This window comes from Achroia grisella, unplaced genomic scaffold, assembly GCF_030625045.1.
Source record: "Achroia grisella isolate CSIRO2021 unplaced genomic scaffold, CSIRO_AGI_Agris_v1 utg2831, whole genome shotgun sequence".
In the NCBI taxonomy this organism is placed as follows: domain Eukaryota; kingdom Metazoa; phylum Arthropoda; class Insecta; order Lepidoptera; family Pyralidae; genus Achroia; species Achroia grisella.
In genome coordinates this window covers 45,332-64,901 of record NW_026712773.1, presented here as the reverse complement: position 1 = coordinate 64,901, position 19,570 = coordinate 45,332, and the positions used below count along the sequence as shown (strand labels likewise).

The following is a 19,570-nucleotide window of genomic DNA, read 5'->3' as shown; positions in this document are numbered from 1 at the left end:
AGTTAAACTCCACGCGGACGAAGTCGCGAGAATAGCTAGTACATATATTAGATAGATAAACATTTACCTGTAGAAGCCAATAGCAACGCCTGTGGAATGTAGGAAGAATGGCGGAGTGCACGTAGCAACCGTAGATGCACTGTGGACAAACGAACACAAGTTCAAATTTAATATCATACAAATTATTAATCTGTCTTCTGATATGTTATAGAATAGGAGAAGAGTATTTGACGGACTGTGGTTTAGCGGTTTAGTACACCGCTTTACTTCCGAGGGTCACGGGTTTGATTCCTCGCACGGTGCAAAACTTTAGTAATCATGAGTATGATTGTTTGTATCGGTCTGTGTGTTTTCTATATATAAAATGTATGTATTTACGAAAAGAAATCTATGTATTTGTATCAGTTATCTAGTACCAATAACACAAGCTTTAGCTAGCTTAACTTAGAACTAGATAGTGTTGTGTATTGTCATGAGATTACTATTGTTATTGTATGTTAAAAAAAAACAAATATGAGAAATATGTGTTTTCATATCTTTATCTAGTATAAAATGATGTCGCTTTCGCTGTTTGTTCGCTTAGATCTTTTAAACTACGCAACGGATTTTAATGCAGTTTTCAGCAATAGATACAGTCTTTCAAGAGGAAAATTTATATATATAATACATGTACACTCGTGCGAAGCAGGCCGTTCAGTTAGTGTATATTAAATAAAAAAATGCTTATTATACAAAAAATCAAACATTACAGAGTGTTAAAATATATAATAACTTTCCTCGATATATTTTAAACTGCTAATCATTGATTTATTCTGAAACCATTAATTTAGTGCGGAAAATTGAGTTCATAGTATAAATGATATAATTTTTAATGAATTAACGATTTTGACTAGTACTTTGACTATTGAAAGCAAATCTATAGTAATTATAAAAGAGTAAAAAACAAATATATATATATATATTATTGAGATTAATATTCTATATCATAATTGATGTAAATATAGAATACTTAACTCATATATGTAAAAAGAGGAAAGTTTTTTTTAATAACAATATATATACCTATACAAGAATAAATAATTACTTAACATATTTAAAATTCTTCATCTACAGAAATATTATCAAATAGTAGAATGAACTGAATTTTATTTAAAAATAAACGCCTTTACTTAATAAACAATTATTATGAAATTACTCGCTGATAATATAACTGTAGTATAGTATAGTATAACTGTAGTAATTTATCTATAGAAAAAGTTTTTTCTTAATTGATCAATTGTTTTTTGAGTTTATCTGTTACAAACAAATAAAATACAAAAGTGAATACAAAATATCAAAGCTGCACAAAGCTATTCAAACTATCCACTATCCTGACTACACTCTAAAATAGAGATGTATTAAAACAAGGCTAGTTCAAAATTGGCACCTGTACTAACTTCGTTACCGGTAAAACCTTTTCTAGCGACTGTGGTGCATTTCATAAGCATAGCGATAAACTTAAATGAACAACAAAAGAAAGTTTGATTTTAATTTTAATATTCTTATTTATGGAAATAATTGTTAACATAAATTAAAATTATTATTGTGTTATTAATATAGTTATCTAATCGAAATAGATATAACTCAAAGGTGACTGACTGACGTAGTGATTTATCAACGCACAGCCCAAACCACTGGACGGATCGGGCTGAAATTTGGTATGCAGGTAGATGTTATGACGTAGGCATCCGCTAAGTAAGGATTTTGATTAATTCTACCCCCAAGGGAATAAAATAGAGAATGAAAGATTGTATAAATCTTCTTAGATTTTCGAGTGATTGAAATGAAATTAAAGATTAGAGCTACTATGATAATGACGTTCGCTTAAATAGGATTTTGATAAATTCAACCCCCATGGGGATAAAATAAGGGGTGATGCAGGATGTAAATGTATTAGTTTGAACCTATCAGAATTGATCTAATAAATTAAGACGAACGAAATAATTTTTAGGTCTTTAGGCTACTTTTATTTTAGAAAAATAAAGTTAAATTCCACGCGAACGAAATCACGGGAATAGCTAGTTAAAATATATATTGTTCAAGCCATGATTAGAAGCTCTCACAGCTGTCACTAGTCCGAAACTTAGTAGAGGCTGTGCTACGAATACTAGACTTCTAATAGACATAATTAAGTTTTTTTATTCAGTAGATATAAAAGATACACACAGAAAGACACGCAGTTAAACAAGCATATACATTAAGGAATATTTACATTCTGCGTGAACCGAAGCCGCAGTTATAAAATAATAAAGCATTATGCTAAACAGAAACGATCGCAAATTAATGTAATAAACCACTATATTACCAGGATCATGAAATTACAACATCCGGCTTGCATCTCAGACTAAATAAAATATTTTGTTACATATATATAACCAGAGTGACCGACATAGCCCGAAGAATTGCGATTCTGAAGTGGCAATGGGCAGGGCACATAGTTCGTAGGACAAATGGCCGTTGGGGCAGTAAAGTCCTCGACCGGAAGACGCAGCGTGGGAAGGCCTCCAGCAAGGTGGGCCGACGATCTGGTCAAGATCGCCGGAAGGCATTGGATGCGAGCAGCGCAGGACCAATCGTCGTGGAGATCTTTGGAGGAGGCCTATGTCCAGCAGTGGACGTCTTCCGGGCTGCGATGATGATATAACTAGGAACTCGCCCCGACTTAGCACGGGTGTACATGTATTATAATTATATAAAAATCTTCCTCTTGAATCATTATATGTGTTAAAAAAAAAGCTTCAAAATCAGTTGCGTAGTTTTAAAGATTTAAGCATACATAGGGATAGACAACGATAGCGACTTTGTTTTATACTATGTAATGATGATAATAATAACATTTCAGGACAATTCATACAACGCCATCTTGTCCCAAGTAGAGCTTGTGTTATAGAATAGAATAGAATAGAATAGAATTATAGAATTACGTCCGATGGTCGCGGGTTCAATTCCTAGCACAGCACAAACATTTGTATTCATGAGTATGACTGTCTGTATCGGTCTGGGTGTTTTCTATGTATAATATTATATGTATTTATGAAAAAAAGAATATCTGTATGTATGTAGTTGTATCAGTTGTCTAGTACCCATAACACAAGCTTTGGCTAGCTTAACTTGGGTCTAGATGGCGCTGTGTGAATTGTCCTGAGATTATGATTATTATTATTCCTGCAAAAATTTACGTACGATGCGATTATTATTATGTATATATATTATTTCTCAGCTATAGCTGGTTTTGTAAAGACACGGACAAGTTTTTTACCAAGTCACTTGTTCTCATATTTTAATTTAATCAGTAGGAATGTTTGGAATTTTGACTATTTAAAATTTTTCTAACTATAGAGCATGTCTCTAAATTTCCACAAATTTTTGATATAATTATTGTTATTATATAATAATTATATCAAAAATATTATTATATACATAGAAAACACCCAGGCCGGTACAAACAATCATACTCATGAATAAAAGTGTTTATACAGTACGTGGAATCTAACAAGAGCCATCGGCCGAGGATGTATTTTATCATAATATTATATTTCAACCGAACTATTGGCCGGGGCCATTCTCATATCGTAGTTTGATATTTCACCCGCTGTCGCTTGTGTTTTAAGACCCAAGTTTACTCAACACGGCCACAGTTGTGCAAAATGTATTATTCAAGGCCCACGTACGGTGCGATTCACATACCATACGAGTATTGGTATCCGTTCCAGCCCCAGTCCGGGACACGTAGGCATATGTGCATTTAAGCTACCAACAAGAATTCTAAAGATTGTGAACACTAAGTAAGTATTTATGGCTATACTACACAGCGGGGAAAGAAAGAAAGCGGGACAGACAAAATTTATAATATTAGTAAAAATAATTATTTACGAATATATATATATATATACTAAAAATAGCAGCAACAAACGAAGATGTGTGAAGGTAAACGAATATATTTGCCCATTATAAAGTTACTTATCATCTACCCGCTGCTAAGTTTACCAGTGATCGTCCCACCCCCAGTCCCGGGACACGTAGACATATGTATTTAAGCCACCAACAAGAATTCTAAAGATTGTGAAGAATAAGTATTAATGGTTATGCGACAAGACTCATGCAGAATAGACTCATTACTATGACGTTCTCAGTGGTCTAGCGGTTTAGCACTGTCTTACTTCAGATGGTCACAAGTTCGTATTCGGGATTGTCGCACAAAAATAAATGTATCGATGCATTTGTATCAGTTGTCTAGTACCCATAACACGAGCTCTGCTTAGCTAGGAATTAGATGGCGCTATGTGAAATGTCCTGAAAAATTATTATTATTATCGATATTGAGACTCCGTAAAAAATATAAATTACTCATATTTATAACTTTTCAGAGCAGTCATTTTCGATAAATTAGAAATGCAAATACAGCAGAGAAAATTAAGTTTTCTTAAAAAAAAAACGTGGTAGACCTTTTTATGGTCAAGATTCTGTGTTAGTTCCAACTATCAAATAATACAAAACCAGAATAAATAAGTAGTAAAAACATCTATTCATGATGATTATGATGATTATGATGGTGATGATAAAATATCTATTAAAACTCGCTACTGAAATATTACTGCAATAATAAATTAAGTTCTAGAGAAAAAATTCAATTCAACTAAAAGATGTCAAAAAGTTATAACTACCGATGTATTCGTTAATAATGTAAACTTTGTTAAGAATATTTTTAAGTTTATATTACTACGGCTTGTTATAGCAACTTGTCTTGTAAGTTATGAAATGGCCAACTTAGCCTTGTGAAGTTTTACATAAATAGCTACTATTCCAGTCACTCAAGCTTGTTTCACACGAGTTCAAAATTTAGTGGCTATCTCATTTTTTTTTTTAATAACAGCATGTTTAATTCGTTGGTAATGTTTTCTATAACTAATAGTATTACATATTTGAATAATTGCAATAGTTTCATGATTTATAGAAAAAAATCACCATTGCAAAATATGATTCGAGGCTTCGATGTTGATGAAACAATTGTACTTATGAATACAAATGTTTGTGCCATGCGAGGAATCGAACTCGCGACCATCGGAAGTAAAGCGGTGTGCTAAACCGAGGCCGTCAATTAGGTATATCTTCTTCTTATTCTTCCTTGCAGTATCCCACTTTAACTCGGTTTGGCTCTCCTAACATGGCGGCGCCAGGACAATCTATCCTGAGTTGTCGGGTTAACAATTTTTCCCTTTTGATGAGATTTGTCATACTGGTCCACCAGGTAACTGGGGGACGTCCTCTACTTCTTTTATATTCGGGTAGTTGTAAAGCTTTTTGAACTGTATATCGGTTTGGCTCTCCTAACTTTGCGGCGCCAGGACAATCTATTCTGAGTTGTCGGGTCGTGCAATTTTTCCCTTTTGATGAGATTTGTCATACTGGTCCACCAGGTAACTGGAGGACGTCCTTTACTTCTTTTATGTTCGGATAGTTGTAAAGCTTTTTGGACCGTATATTCCTCGTCTCTTCGCATTACATGGCCATGCCATCTGAGTCGGATTTCGGTGATTTTTCTGTTACTACTAAAAATTTACCGTGGATTCGTTTCGCACCCTATCTAGTCTCGTGACTTCACCAGACCATCGCAATATATTCATTTCAATTCCGTCCATTAGGTATATACTAAAACCTATTACCTGTTATATAGTCTGAAAGTCGTGACTATTGCACCTAAGTAGAAATAAATATAAACTGCAATGGTCTTGAAGCTACCAAGTATTAACCTATCAAGCCCTGCCTAAGAAATGGATACTGAAATCTAAATCGCGAAGGTATACTACAGGCAAAGCGCATTTTTGCGAGACCATTCCGCCCAATAACCGGTTTCGTAGTGGGTTTTCTGGGAGATATTCGGATTTGAAGTGGCTCTGATAAACGATGCAAGTCACAGGCGGAAGGTAGAAAATGTTTTAATCATTTTATTATTAACTATAATAGATAAAGCTGAAAAGCATGTAATTTTTATTTTTATCATATACAATTTCTTATTTAATTACGTAACAATTCGTTATTAGGATGAATAAATAAATAAATTTTTATCTATTAAACAACTCAAATATATTTATTTTTTAAGATCGAGATTAGAAGAACCAACCAACTTTAAAATATAAAATAGTAGCGACTATTCCCGGCTTCGTACGGATGCGTTACAAATTTTTTATTTTCTCTACTTGTTCTATACTATGAAACGCATCTATTACACATATAAACCGTCCTCTTAAATCACTCTAATTATTGCTAAAATGCGAATTAAAATCTTTGTTTGTTTTATTTAAAAGATATAAGCGAATAGACAGCGGTGGCGATTTTGATTCAAACTATGCAAAGATATCAAAATCTGTTCACGTAAATATAAAATATCAAGTAATATATCTGGTCGAAATGAGCCTTCTTTTTTGATGTTGAAAATGGCCATTACGATAAAAGTATAACTTTAGTAAAACTCTAGAAAAAGATTGACCAATCCATCCATAAATTGGGCAAATTGCCCTCAGTTGAAGCAATTTCCGCTCAGCTCATCACTTGCACCACCGTCTCATATCCGGACGAATAGTGGCCCGTGAGTGAATTAGACTTTTACGACTGGAATCGAATCCGTGCAACGTATCGGAGGTAATGACGTAGACGGAACGCCGATTGATCAATAGAAAGTTATGTGATTGCTTACGTCCTATTTAGAGTAGCTACGAATTTTGTGCAAATTGGTACGCGGCAGTACTTTGAAATATAATAAAAATAATCTTTATTCAAATTAACCTATAATAACAGACTGTTTTATATTTCATCCCTTATTCGAAATTCAAATTCAGCCAAGACGAATGAGCATGAAACTTGACTATAGATATAGCTATTTAAAGCAAAGGTTGTTGAACTTTTTTATTATATAGTGTAAATATAAAGTATAATTTTTCCATAGTATAGGGCACATATGAACTTACTTACTTAATGGAAAGTGATTATAAATAATTCTAATTTACAATATAGCAAAATAGGAACATTATATTTAAATGAGAACGCATGTCTGTATAACGCTTGGTTTAAATAGTAGATTATTTTATATGCATACCTACGTAATGATATTATTATTTAATTATCTTAAGAATTTTTGGTTTGAAGATTTTTTTTCAGAAATTCGTTAACGAATTTTTTATTTTTGTACTAAGTTTTTAAACTCTAGAATAATTCCCCAGTACGAAATTCTCAGTTAGGATTCCTATGTGAAATTTCAATAAACTTTATTTTTGTTATTAAGTACCTACATACCGTTTCTACAACTTTCTATAACATATTTCAAAATTTGCCTATTAAAAAAAATAATTACGAGGGTATAGGCGAATTAAAAAAAACTAGTTTTTTTTTTTACAGTAATTGGTTAAGTAAGCCATGAAATTCATAGTTTGCTCTTTAAGTTTGTTCTCTAACTTTTAAAACTCTACAACAATTTCTAGAGAGAAATTCCAAGTTAGAATCCCAGTGTAAAATTCCAATAAACTCTATTTGGATTATCAAATACCTATATATAATTTCTACCACTTTCTATAAATTATTTCAAAATTTGTCGAATAAAATAATTAAACAGTTAAGTGGTATTTACAGTAATTGAATAAATAAGTCGTGAATTTCATAGTTTGCTCTCTAACTTTTAAAACTCTACAACGATTTCCTTTTCTTTGATATTCCCAGTTAGATTCCTGTGTAAAATTACCTACATACCGTTTCTAATGCTTTCTATAACTTATTTTAAAATTTGCCTATTAAAAAAAAATATTATGTGGGCTTTGGCGAATTAAAAAACAACAATTAGTTGTTTTTTTTACAGTAATGGATTTGAGTTTGCTCTCAAACTTTTAAAACTCTACAACAATTTCCCTCTATGATATTCCCAGTTAGAATTCATGTGTAAAATTTCAATAAACTCTATTTGGATTATCAAGTACCTACATGCTGTTTGTACCGCTTTCCAAACCTTATTTCGGTATTGGGCGAATTAAAAACTTTTCGTTTTCATGTTCAGCCGACCGACGGCAAAAAAATGTTTGAAAAGTTAATTAAAACTTAATTGCAGTGCGCTTGGGTAGACAAGTATCATAGGACTCGACTATATGAAGGTTATGAATTCGATTTTCGGTAATTGATAAAACTTGCATAACTAGTTTTTTGTGCTCATTTAATAAGAATATGCGATTTAGATTTTGAAGTAAATCGAATAGCAAATGAGCTCAAAGCCCATCATTATCATCATCATTTCAGCGCGGAAGACGTCCACTGCTAAACAAAGATCTCGCCTAAAAACCTGCATGACGATCGGCGCATGACCATGCGCAGCGATCTTGACCAGATCGTGGGTCCACTTTGTCGGAGGCCTACCCACGCTGCGTCTTCCGCTCCGCGGTCGCTACTCGAGGACTTTACTGTCCCAATGGCCAACTATAAACCCACTTGATGGTAAGTGGTCACTGTTGCCTATATACATACATGAATAGTGCTACGGATGTCATGTAACCACAGCAACAGCATGGGTTATCACCGTTCTACACTCGAAAAGCAGCTTCCAAAGCAAGCTGTTTGGCAGCTGAAATAAGTAGACTCTACTTCTACTATCTACTTTCTACTCTTTAGTATCTCTGCAGATAGCTTTTAATAATGTAACTTATATATGGATAAATATAGTATATATCGACGACCTCGGTGGTCTAGTGATTTAGCACACCGCCTTAGTCCTATGGTCGCGGGTTCGATTCTTCGCACGGCACAAACATTTATATTCGTATGAGCATGATTGTTTGTATCGGTCTGGGTGTGTTCTATGTATAATATGTATGTATTTATGGAAACAAAATATATGCATATGTATGAGTTATCTAATACAAGCTAGCCTTACTTGGGTCTAAATGGCGCTGTGTGTATTGTCCTGTGTATAATACGGGGTATATCAAGTATTGCGTGTAAACACAGCGTAGATAATTACCAATGTCTCTATCTACGACTGTCACATTTAAAGTAACAATCAGGTATATCAATAATAAAATATTTAGTCATTATATTCTTTAGAAAATATCTCAAAAGAAAAAGTTGTATTCACAAAAAAGGGTACTTAATTGTACCAAAATCCTCGACGATGAAAGTTGGTTTACAGGCTAATCAGGTATATCAGTAATAAAATATTTACAAAATACTTTAGAAGAAAAAGCGTGCATGTGTTCTCAAAAAGGGTATTTAATTGTACCAAAATCCTCGACAATAAACGTTAAATATAAACAAAAGACAGGCTCGGTCAAGGTTGCAAATAATAACTAAACGTTAACCTCACACAGAGTATGCAAAAAGGAAAACTATCCAGGGATGTGGTATTTAGAACAATAACAGTTTTAATATTCTTTTACTTTTATTAGACTATTTTATAAACTTTTACGAGTAGTGTTACTAGGGTCTTTGCCTTTCGGTTAACCTCGTCCCATTTTTTTTTATCGTGTGAAAATAATTCTTTTTGCTTTCAGGTTGTTACTATAAAGATGAGCAGCATTAGGGACATCACGTTATCATATGACGCCCGTGATACTGCTCTTAAGGAAAAGAAATTTAACGACATATTGTATTAAAATAGTTATGACATTTTCAATAGTTGCATATCTCTACGGGGTGCTGCATATCATGTACTTACTATTACATAGTAAGTTACTATTATTTATACATTAGTACATGTAGCAAGTAAATAAATAAATTATTATGATTATTATTTATACGTTGCAGTTCCAGAGAACTAAAATGTCATGTCTCCATATCTCCGTCTTTTTAGTAATAAGGATATTATAAGTAAGGAGCCAACAGAATATCAGCGCTGCAGAGTTATCTGTAGCATTATGCTGAGTTGGCTACCTTTTCACTTTTGCGGCACATAAAGCCACCTACATTTCTTTATTAATTCGTGTTATTTTCTGTATCTCATGTATGTTATGTGTCTGTAATTGTGAATAAAGAATTTATCTATGTATATATCTATCATGCATTGTTTTTTATCGGAGGACTAAGATATCATGCCTCTATATCCTGTATTTTTACTTCTTTATATCACACTCCAACGGAACTAAAGTGTAATGGATCAGTGGACTGTATGGGTGTCTAAATAATGAGAACACGTAATTTATGATATTATAATATAATGGAATACAGTTGCGAACTATCTAAAAGTCAATGAGTGAATAATAAAGTGAAGTATATCAAATAACTTGACATATAAAAAATAACTGTTCTAAATTATATAAATTTAAAAATAATAATCATATCAAAGGAGTTCGTCGATCGGTCGCCAAGACATAGCTTAGAAAAGAAGCTGCTTGCCGGCTGAATAGATGAGACTGAGGTACACGTATCCACGGAGATGACATTCTAATTAAAAATTATCATTCTTTTAGTAACATTTTTTTAATTTCTTTTAAAAAATAGTCTAATAACATTCTTTTAAAAATAGTAATATACAAAAAATTAAAAATAATGTTTATTCAAATAAACTTAATGTTTATATTTTTACTTATGAATAGCCATATAATATTTTTTTATTCCACCACTGCATTCGGAAAGCAGACTTCACACGAAGAAAGACAAACTTGCGTGTTTCTCCTTAAAATACATGTTTTTTATTATAACATATTTAAGATTTTGTATAAATGCAAACTGCCAAATAGCAAGATTGATAAAATGAAATAAATATAAACTACTTTTTGAGAAACAAAATAAATCACACATAGACATTTTGGGTCGACTGGAAGAGATCTCTTGTTAAGAGGGATAAGTTCACCTTTGCTCACATTGTCTTTAAATTATGATATTGATGCAATATCTATGCAATAAAGAATATTCATCATCATTTCAGCCCGGAATACTGATGAACAAAGGCCTCCTATAAAGATCTCCACGACGATCCTGCGCTGCTCGCTCCAACGCCTTCCAGCGATCTTGACCAGATCGTCAGTCCAGCTTGCTGGAGGCCTTCCAGGAGAAATATGTATATACTGCTACTATATTACTAGTATTACATACTCTCGTATACCTACTTCGTTATCATTTCAAACATTTGCGAAGAATTATGTTCAAAACAAGAAACATATTGCTGGAGGTACCATCGTTACTGTCAGTTCACAATGGTAGGAATTGTCACCACTGGCCGCACGCCAGCCCACCTAACAATTAGACAAGAACGGTCGTTGTTCCCTATTTTATAGTAACATATTGTTTTATCTATACCAAGATATCTTTTGTTTAATATATTTGATGGCCTTGATAGTCTAGCGGTGTAGCACGCCGTACTTCCAATGGTCATGGGTTTGATTCCTCGCAAGTTACATATATGATTCATGACTGCTTTTATCGGTTGAGTGTTTGTATGTATATTATGTATGTATTTTACAAAAATCTAAATATATATAACTCAAAGGTGACTGACATAGTGATCTATCAACGCACAGCCCAAACCACTGAACGGATCGGGCTGAAATTTGGTTAATTCTACCCTCTAAGAGATAAAATAGGGGATAAAAGTTTATATAAAACTTAGTCAATTTTAAACCGATCAGGCTAAGACTTTTCATGTATAAAGCTACTATGACGTAGGCATCCCCTAAGAAAGGATTTTGATAAATTCCACCCCTAAGGGGATAAATTAACGCGAGCGAAGCCGCGGGCACAAGCTAGTCTGTCCATATATTTAATTCAGTTAGTATCTACAACACAAGCTCTGCTTAGCGTAGGACTGGATGGTTCTGAGTGAATTATCGTGGTATATTATTATTATTATGATTTAGATTTTATATAAAGTCTTCTTAGGGTATACCACCCTAAGAAGACTTTGTATAAAATCTAAATCATAATAATAATAATATATCTCTATCACACCAATATGTTGCAAACTCTTTGCACATTTTTATATCTGTTTATTTTTCTAGCGATTTTAAAGGTATTTTCTTTTAGAATTTTCATATATTTTTATTGTCATGTCAATGTAATATAAATATGTATATACCGAGCAAAATATGGGCATGTAAAGTGTTACATTTACCACGACATCTCTGCCTACCCTTTCGAGCAAAAAAATATATTTTATTTAATTCACTAAGTATTCAACATTAAGATTAAGAAAAAATCTTTATTCTTTAAGCATGCTCCATAAAGTTTGTGTGTATTTTTTTAATTACACCGAGCAAAACCCCCTCCGATCGATCCCCCGTCCAATTCAAACAGGGATCGAAATTACGACGGCCTGAGCCGAGGTTCGAACCCCTAGTGGTGCCCTCAGACTAAAGTCGTATCCGTCAGGCAGGAGTTGGCTTTCAGGCCTCCATAGTCCAAGTCCTTCCTTTGGTTTGGAGTGCCATCTGCACTCGCCCCCTAACGTCCGGTGAAGCTGTAAAGGCCAGCTGCGGCCAACAGCATTAGAGTAGTCCGAAAAAAAAAATCCTAGCTAAACATGGGCATGTAAAGTGTTACATTTACCACGACATCTCTGCCTACCGTTTCTAGGTTACCAGTCGTGATGATATATTCTCATTGTTTATTTACAAGATGGACTAGATTCATCATCTGCTTCTTCCTTATCCCATTTATTTGTGGACGGCGTAATATGTTTTTCTCTTCCATTCATCTCTGTTCGCAGTCATCCCGTTATTTACTCCCTTTCGTCTTTTACACAGTCCATCCATCTCTTTTTCGGTCTTCCTCTACCCTTATAAAATAAATATATTAAAAAATGTACTAGACTGATAGTTATATTCCGCCGGTTGTATATCTTAGCGACAGAGATCTAACGTGTTTGTTACAGTACAATCTGAAAGACTTAATTCTGTACGCCTTCTACGTACACTTTAGCGGCCTTTTTGCCCATAAAGCAGTGACAGTCTTGCGTGCTCGGTTACGCTGTGGTACAAGTTATAGCCTGCAGCGGATAAGGTGAATTGTAAACATATTATTTACTAGCAGTGTCCGCGTAAAATTTTTAACCCATATGTTATTCTGATGTGTAAGCTATATTGTTGTAAAGTTTAATTAAAATTCATACTGTAGTTTTGCGTGAAGAAGAAACAAAAATCCTTCCAACCATTCACATTCACAAACTTCCACGTTTATTAGTAAGACTTACAGTACCAATATACGAGTATGTGATACAGTAACACACAAGTTTATTGCTCGTTCTTCTTGTGATGAGACAGCTTTCCGAACGAGCGGTAGATAAATAAAATTGTTATGACTATTCAAAAGTGCTTAAATTAAGTTTATTTGAAGAAATAATTTTCTATTCTATTCTAGAATATATTCAAAATATAAGGTAATATAGGAAAAAATCTAGGATAAGAATTTAAGATATGAATTTTAGGATAAGCAATGCGTATTACCTACAATAGAGTGACACAGAAAATGTAATATTTCTTTTTATTTTTAATTTACTTTACAAACTTACACAATAAGTGAATTTTTCAAATAAATAATCATATTTAAATGAAATACTATAAATTATGTTTTCTGTGTACATTTTTATTTACTATATAACTGTATAAAGTTTTTTTTTGATAATAACAAACAAATTTATTTGTGTAGTTTAATAAGTCCAAATCCGCTCGTATCGTATAAATTGCACCATACTGTTAGACCATCATGAATACAATAAGTCACCGTTAGCACATATGTGGTAATAATAATTTTAACTTAAACTCAAGGACGCCCGACGCTAATTACTTCGGCCACAACTGGCAGTATTCCAGGCAACAACACTAGCGTGCAGCGAAATATCATTGGAACAGGTACTGTGCGCCTGAATTAGAGGCCTTGTATTGGCTTTTAGGTACTTATATTTAGTGGATTAATAACTATTAACCGACTTCAAAATTGTGAGATCTTTTTAGTACAATTGGATTGTTATCAATTTGGGCAGTATTTCAAGCAACAACACTAGCGTGCAGCGAAATATCATTGGAACAGGTACGGTGTGCCTGAATTAGAGGTCGTGTATTGGCTTTTAAGTACTTATATGTATTCAGTAGATTAATAATTATTAACCACCTTCAAAATGGTGAAGTTTTTTAATAATTTTTTTTTGTACAATTGGATTGCTATCAATCTGGTCAGTATTCCAGGCAACAACAGTAGCGTGCAGCGAAATACCATTGGAACAGGTACGTTGTGCCTGAATTAGAGGCCTTTTATTGGCTTTTAGGTACTTATATTTAGTGGATTAATAACTATTAACCGACTACAAAATGGTGAGGTTTTTGATTTCTTTTTTTTACAATTGGATTGCTATCAAATTGCATAGTATTTCAAGCAACAACACTAGCGTGCAACGAAATATCATTGGAACAGGTACGGTGTGCCTGAATTAGAGGTCGTGTATTGGCTTTTAAGTACTTATATGTATTCAGTAGATTAATAATTATTAACCACCTTCAAAATGGTGAAGTTTTTTAATAATTTTTTTTGTACAATTGGATTGCTATCAATCTGGTCAGTATTCCAGGCAACAACAGTAGCGTGCAGCGAAATACCATTGGAACAGGTACGTTGTGCCTGAATTAGAGGCCTTTTATTGGCTTTTAGGTACTTATATTTAGTGGATTAATAACTATTAACCGACTACAAAATGGTGAGGTTTTTGATTTCTTTTTTTACAATTGGATTGCTATCAAATTGCATAGTATTTCAAGCAACAACACTAGCGTGCAACGAAATATCATTGGAACAGGTACGGTGTGCCTGATTTAGAGGCCTTGTATTGGCTTTTAAGTACTTATATTTAGTGGATTAATAACTATTAACCGACTACAAAATTGTGAGATTTTTGATTCCTTTTTTTGTACAATTGGATTGCTATCAAATTGGATAGTATTTCAAGCAACAACACTAGCGTGCAGCGAAATATCATTGGAACAGGTACTGTGCGCCTGAATTAGAGGCCTTGTATTGGCTTTTAGGTACTTATATTTAGTGGATTAATAACTATTAACCGACTACAAAATTGTGAGATTTTTGATTCCTTTTTTTGTACAATTGGATTGCTATCAAATTGGATAGTATTTCAAGCAACAACACTAGCGTGCAGCGAAATATCATTGGAACAGGTACTGTGCGCCTGAATTAGAGGCCTTGTATTGGCTTTTAGGTACTTATATTTAGTGGATTAATAACTATTAACCGACTACAAAATTGTGAGATTTTTGATTCCTTTTTTTGTACAATTGGATTGCTATCAAATTGGATAGTATTTCAAGCAACAACACTAGCGTGCAACGAAATATCATTGGAACAGGTACGGTGTGCCTGAATTAGAGGCCTTGTATTGGCTATTAGCTAGAGGTACTTATATTTAGTGGATTAATAATTATGACCCGACTTCAAAATGGTGAGGTTTTTGATCATTTTTTTTTTTACAATATCAAGCTGGGCAGTATTCCAATTGTAACGCGCACGTGACACCCCTGGTGCCTGAGGCGTCCATAGGCTATGGTAATTATTTACCATCAGATGGGCCGTATGCTCGTTTGCCAGCATCGTAGTACAAAAAAATTTCAGGCAGCATACTAACGTGCGGCGAAATATTATTGAAACAAGTGCGATGTGCCTTGTATACGGCTGAACATGTAGGACAAACAGAGGTGCCTGTTCAGATGACTCTATACAAAGAATGTAATTAAGAGTTTAATTGGCCTACTACCAAGCTGGCCAAACCGTTTGGCATAGTGTTTTATATCAAGTTGTTGTTTTCAATTAATTTCAATTGTAATTACCGTTTGTTTTAGAAATCACGTCTTACGAGTTACTGGACACGATTATTGAAGATCGGTGTTATATAAGATGTGTGTAAAAACGGAACAATAATTTAATCAAATAATTACTTACAAATAAACCGTACTAAAAGGAATTAGTTACATAGATACATACAAAAATTAATTTGTTCTAAATGACGCAAACCATGTAAGGATCTTTAAGAACCAGAATCGTACTTACATGTATACTCATTCGAAATTTGAAAATTAAAATACGAACTCTATCAATTCTTGACTGAAAACATACATTCTCGAGTCGTACTTACATGTGTACTCAATTCGAAATTTCAAAATACAAACTCTATCGATACTTAAATAAAGACATGTATTCCCTAGTCGTACTTGCATGTGTACCCGATTCGAAATTCGAAATTTCAAAATACGAACCCGATCGACTCTTGACTAGAAACATTAATAACAGTCATATCTAGTATTCTCATATTCGTAACTCGCATTATTGTAATTTGATTCAAACATTCGAACGCCAAAATTAATATACATTCGAAATAAACGAAGTCTGTTTATCTGACCTCCTTCGCCACGAGTTGATGAATAAATAAATATGGACCAATTAAGCTCGAAAGCGGTGCCGTTAATTGGAGTCAGCACTTGTTTTATAATTGTCCAATTTATTCTCCATATTCTATTTTTGAAAATATATGAATTAATTATTAAGAATATTGTTTCTTATCAATCAATTAATTGGAACTACTTACAAAAGATTAATAACTTTCTTTTGTATTAAAATATGTATAAGATCAAATATAGATTATATTGATCTTATATATATTTTAATACTACTAAAACAAAACTAGTTAGCAATAGCACAGTTAATATAATATGGCAATAGTAATTAAATAAATAAATTAAATGGCTGAATTGAAAACTCTTAATTATAAACAATCTTAATTATTCAAGTTCAGTTTTAGTACACAAAAACATCGTTGATATGAGAATGTTAACTTTTATATAGAGTGTAACAATATATACATAGCTTGAAAAACGAGTAAGTGGTTGGAAATAATCAATTATTATATAAATTTTTACCACAAGACAAATCACACAGCGCCATCTAGTTCCAACTAATCAGTTTGTATTATTACTACTATTACATACTACACAATTTATAACAATACTCAAACACATTTTTTTTATATTTACCAAACATACATAGAAAACAGACTTATACTCATTATTTTATAAATATTGTAAATTTACAGTGCCGTAAAAAGTGCAGTAAAATTTTTATATATTATACTTTTAAAAGTATAATATATAAAAATTTTATCTATCTATCTAAACAAAATATAGATACAAGAAAATAATACAATAATATACAACATAGTACAGCTTGGAATGAATACAAATTCCTTGAAAGTTGTAGCGTGTGAGTCGCAGCATTAACAACAATTACGATAACACCCCGTTGTTATATGTATGTATTGGTAGGACGCAATTTACGACTTCATTATTCGCTGTTAGAGCTCGAAAACTTGTCGGTATTGCATGAAATTATTGATGTTAAGTATTCTAGTTTATATACTTCCTAAATGTAGTCGTGTAGGTCATATTTTTACATATAATAACATATATATATAGATATGGTTATCTACAGAACATAAATAAACACATTTACATACACAAAAAATGAAACATGAGTAATTAATAACCTACGGGTGATCATAAGGTCCTAAATGAATGAATAAAAATAAATACATGAGTAAGTAATGAATATATGTAATTATATGTATTAAATTATTAATGGAATTTAAATAATTACTATTATATGTAAAGTGATGTTATTAGAACATTCAAGTGTAGTATTACACATAATATAATAATAATAATATCTCAGGACAATTCACATAGCGCCATCTAGTCCCAAGCTAAGCAGAGCTTGTGTTATGGGTACTAGACAACTGATATAAATACATGGATACTTTTTTTTTTGTAAATAAATACATATTATACATAGAAAACACCCAGACCGATTCAAACAATCATACTCACGAATACAAATGTTTGTATCGTGCGAGGAATCGAACCCACGACCATCGGATAGTAAAGCGGTGTGCTAAACCACTAGACCATCGAGGCTGTCGTACCACGACATAAATTTCGTGTTTCGTGTGTAGTGAACACATAAAATTAATTATCATTATATGTACATTGTTACATATAACAACAACAAATTATATGTAATTTTATATCCTTCCTAATTCGTTTTTATTTAGATCTCTATGCAAGCAGTACTTATACAAATTATTCAGAAATATTCTATAATGTACCTATAATCATTATTTTATATTATTTTAGGCACGTAAAGTTTACTATTAAGTTTTCACCATCAAAACAAAAAATACAATTTCAACAATATAATACAGTTACAAAAGCAGTATACAAATAAAAATCCTACAGAAATATCCAATTATGGTCAATTTTCTTTGAAAATTCAAACTATTATGCATTATTTACTTTCCATATTTCGTTTTCAGTGAACACCTAAAATTAATTATCTTTATATGTACCTATTTACATATAACAATAACAAATTATATGTAATTTTATTACCTTCTCTACACAAGCAGTTCTTAAACAAATAAATTAAATCTTTCGACAATATAATATTACTGTTTTACTTAAGGCTGCCACAACAGCAGTTTACAAATAATAATCATTGCGAAATATCCAATACTGTTCAATTATCTTTGAGAATTAAAATGGAAATGATAGCGAACACTTTCCTTGAAAAGAAAACCGAAACTCAATTGGTGTAACGTTTCAAAGCAATTTTGCTTTCTTCAATTTCCCTTTCAAGCTGAGCTGTCCGTGTATATACTGACAGGATGGAGGATTCAGTGGCTAAATATCATTTGCTAGCGATATCAAGTGCTTTCATTAGGGGTTGTTTTACCCAAGCAATTATTTTTTAAGTATCTGATGTAAGGGTCGAACCCTTGGGTCTTTACTATGATAAGATTATAATGATGTAAATGTATTATATGTCAATTTACCTATTTATATCAATTGTCTAGTACCTATAACACAAGCTCTGCTTGGCTTGGTACTAGATGGGGCTGTGTAAATCGTCCTGAGAAAAAAATTATTATCATCCCCTTGATATAAGAGAATGATTGGTGATTTTACTTCAAATGGTCGCGGATTCGATTCCTCATAAAGTACAAACATTTATATTCACAGCTATGATTATCATCCTGGGTGTTATCTATGTATATTAGGTATTGCGTATTTACAAAAAAATGTTTATCTATTACTAATCTAGTATCTATATTACAAGGTACGCATAGTTTGAGACCAGAAGGGTCTATATAGGTACTCACATAGTATTAAAAAATATTTATTATTGCTTACCTCTGTCCCCTGGACCTTCAGCTTCATGTGGTCCTCTCTGGTAGTCTTGCCATCTTTCCTCTTCTTCCAGCAGTATCCATCTCGTCGGTACCTGACTTTCTTGCGGCTGTATAGCAGCATTGACCCGCTTTTTGGCCTGGAACAATAAAATATGTTCACTGTTAGTTTACATATATGTATCATATAGCTTATAATATGTAGCATACAATTTTGTACTAATACATATGTGAGAAGATTTTTTTATACCATGACGGTGATAAGCAAACATACAGCCAAAACCATTTGATGGTAAACGGTTACCGTAGCCTATGACACTGAATCACCAG

At 32.7% G+C, this 19,570-nt stretch overlaps 1 protein-coding gene across 1 annotated transcript in view; it reads right to left on the bottom strand.

Moving 5' to 3' along the window:
• The window catches only part of LOC131843189 (calmodulin-binding transcription activator 2-like), a 52,277-nt gene extending 32,913 nt beyond the window's left edge, over window positions 1-19,364 (bottom strand). Inside the window, 2 exon segments of the mRNA XM_059191803.1 lie at window positions 68-139; window positions 19,245-19,364. Coding sequence (XP_059047786.1) covers window positions 68-139; window positions 19,245-19,364 — 192 coding nt within the window.
• Window positions 19,365-19,570: the final 206 nt, after the last annotated feature.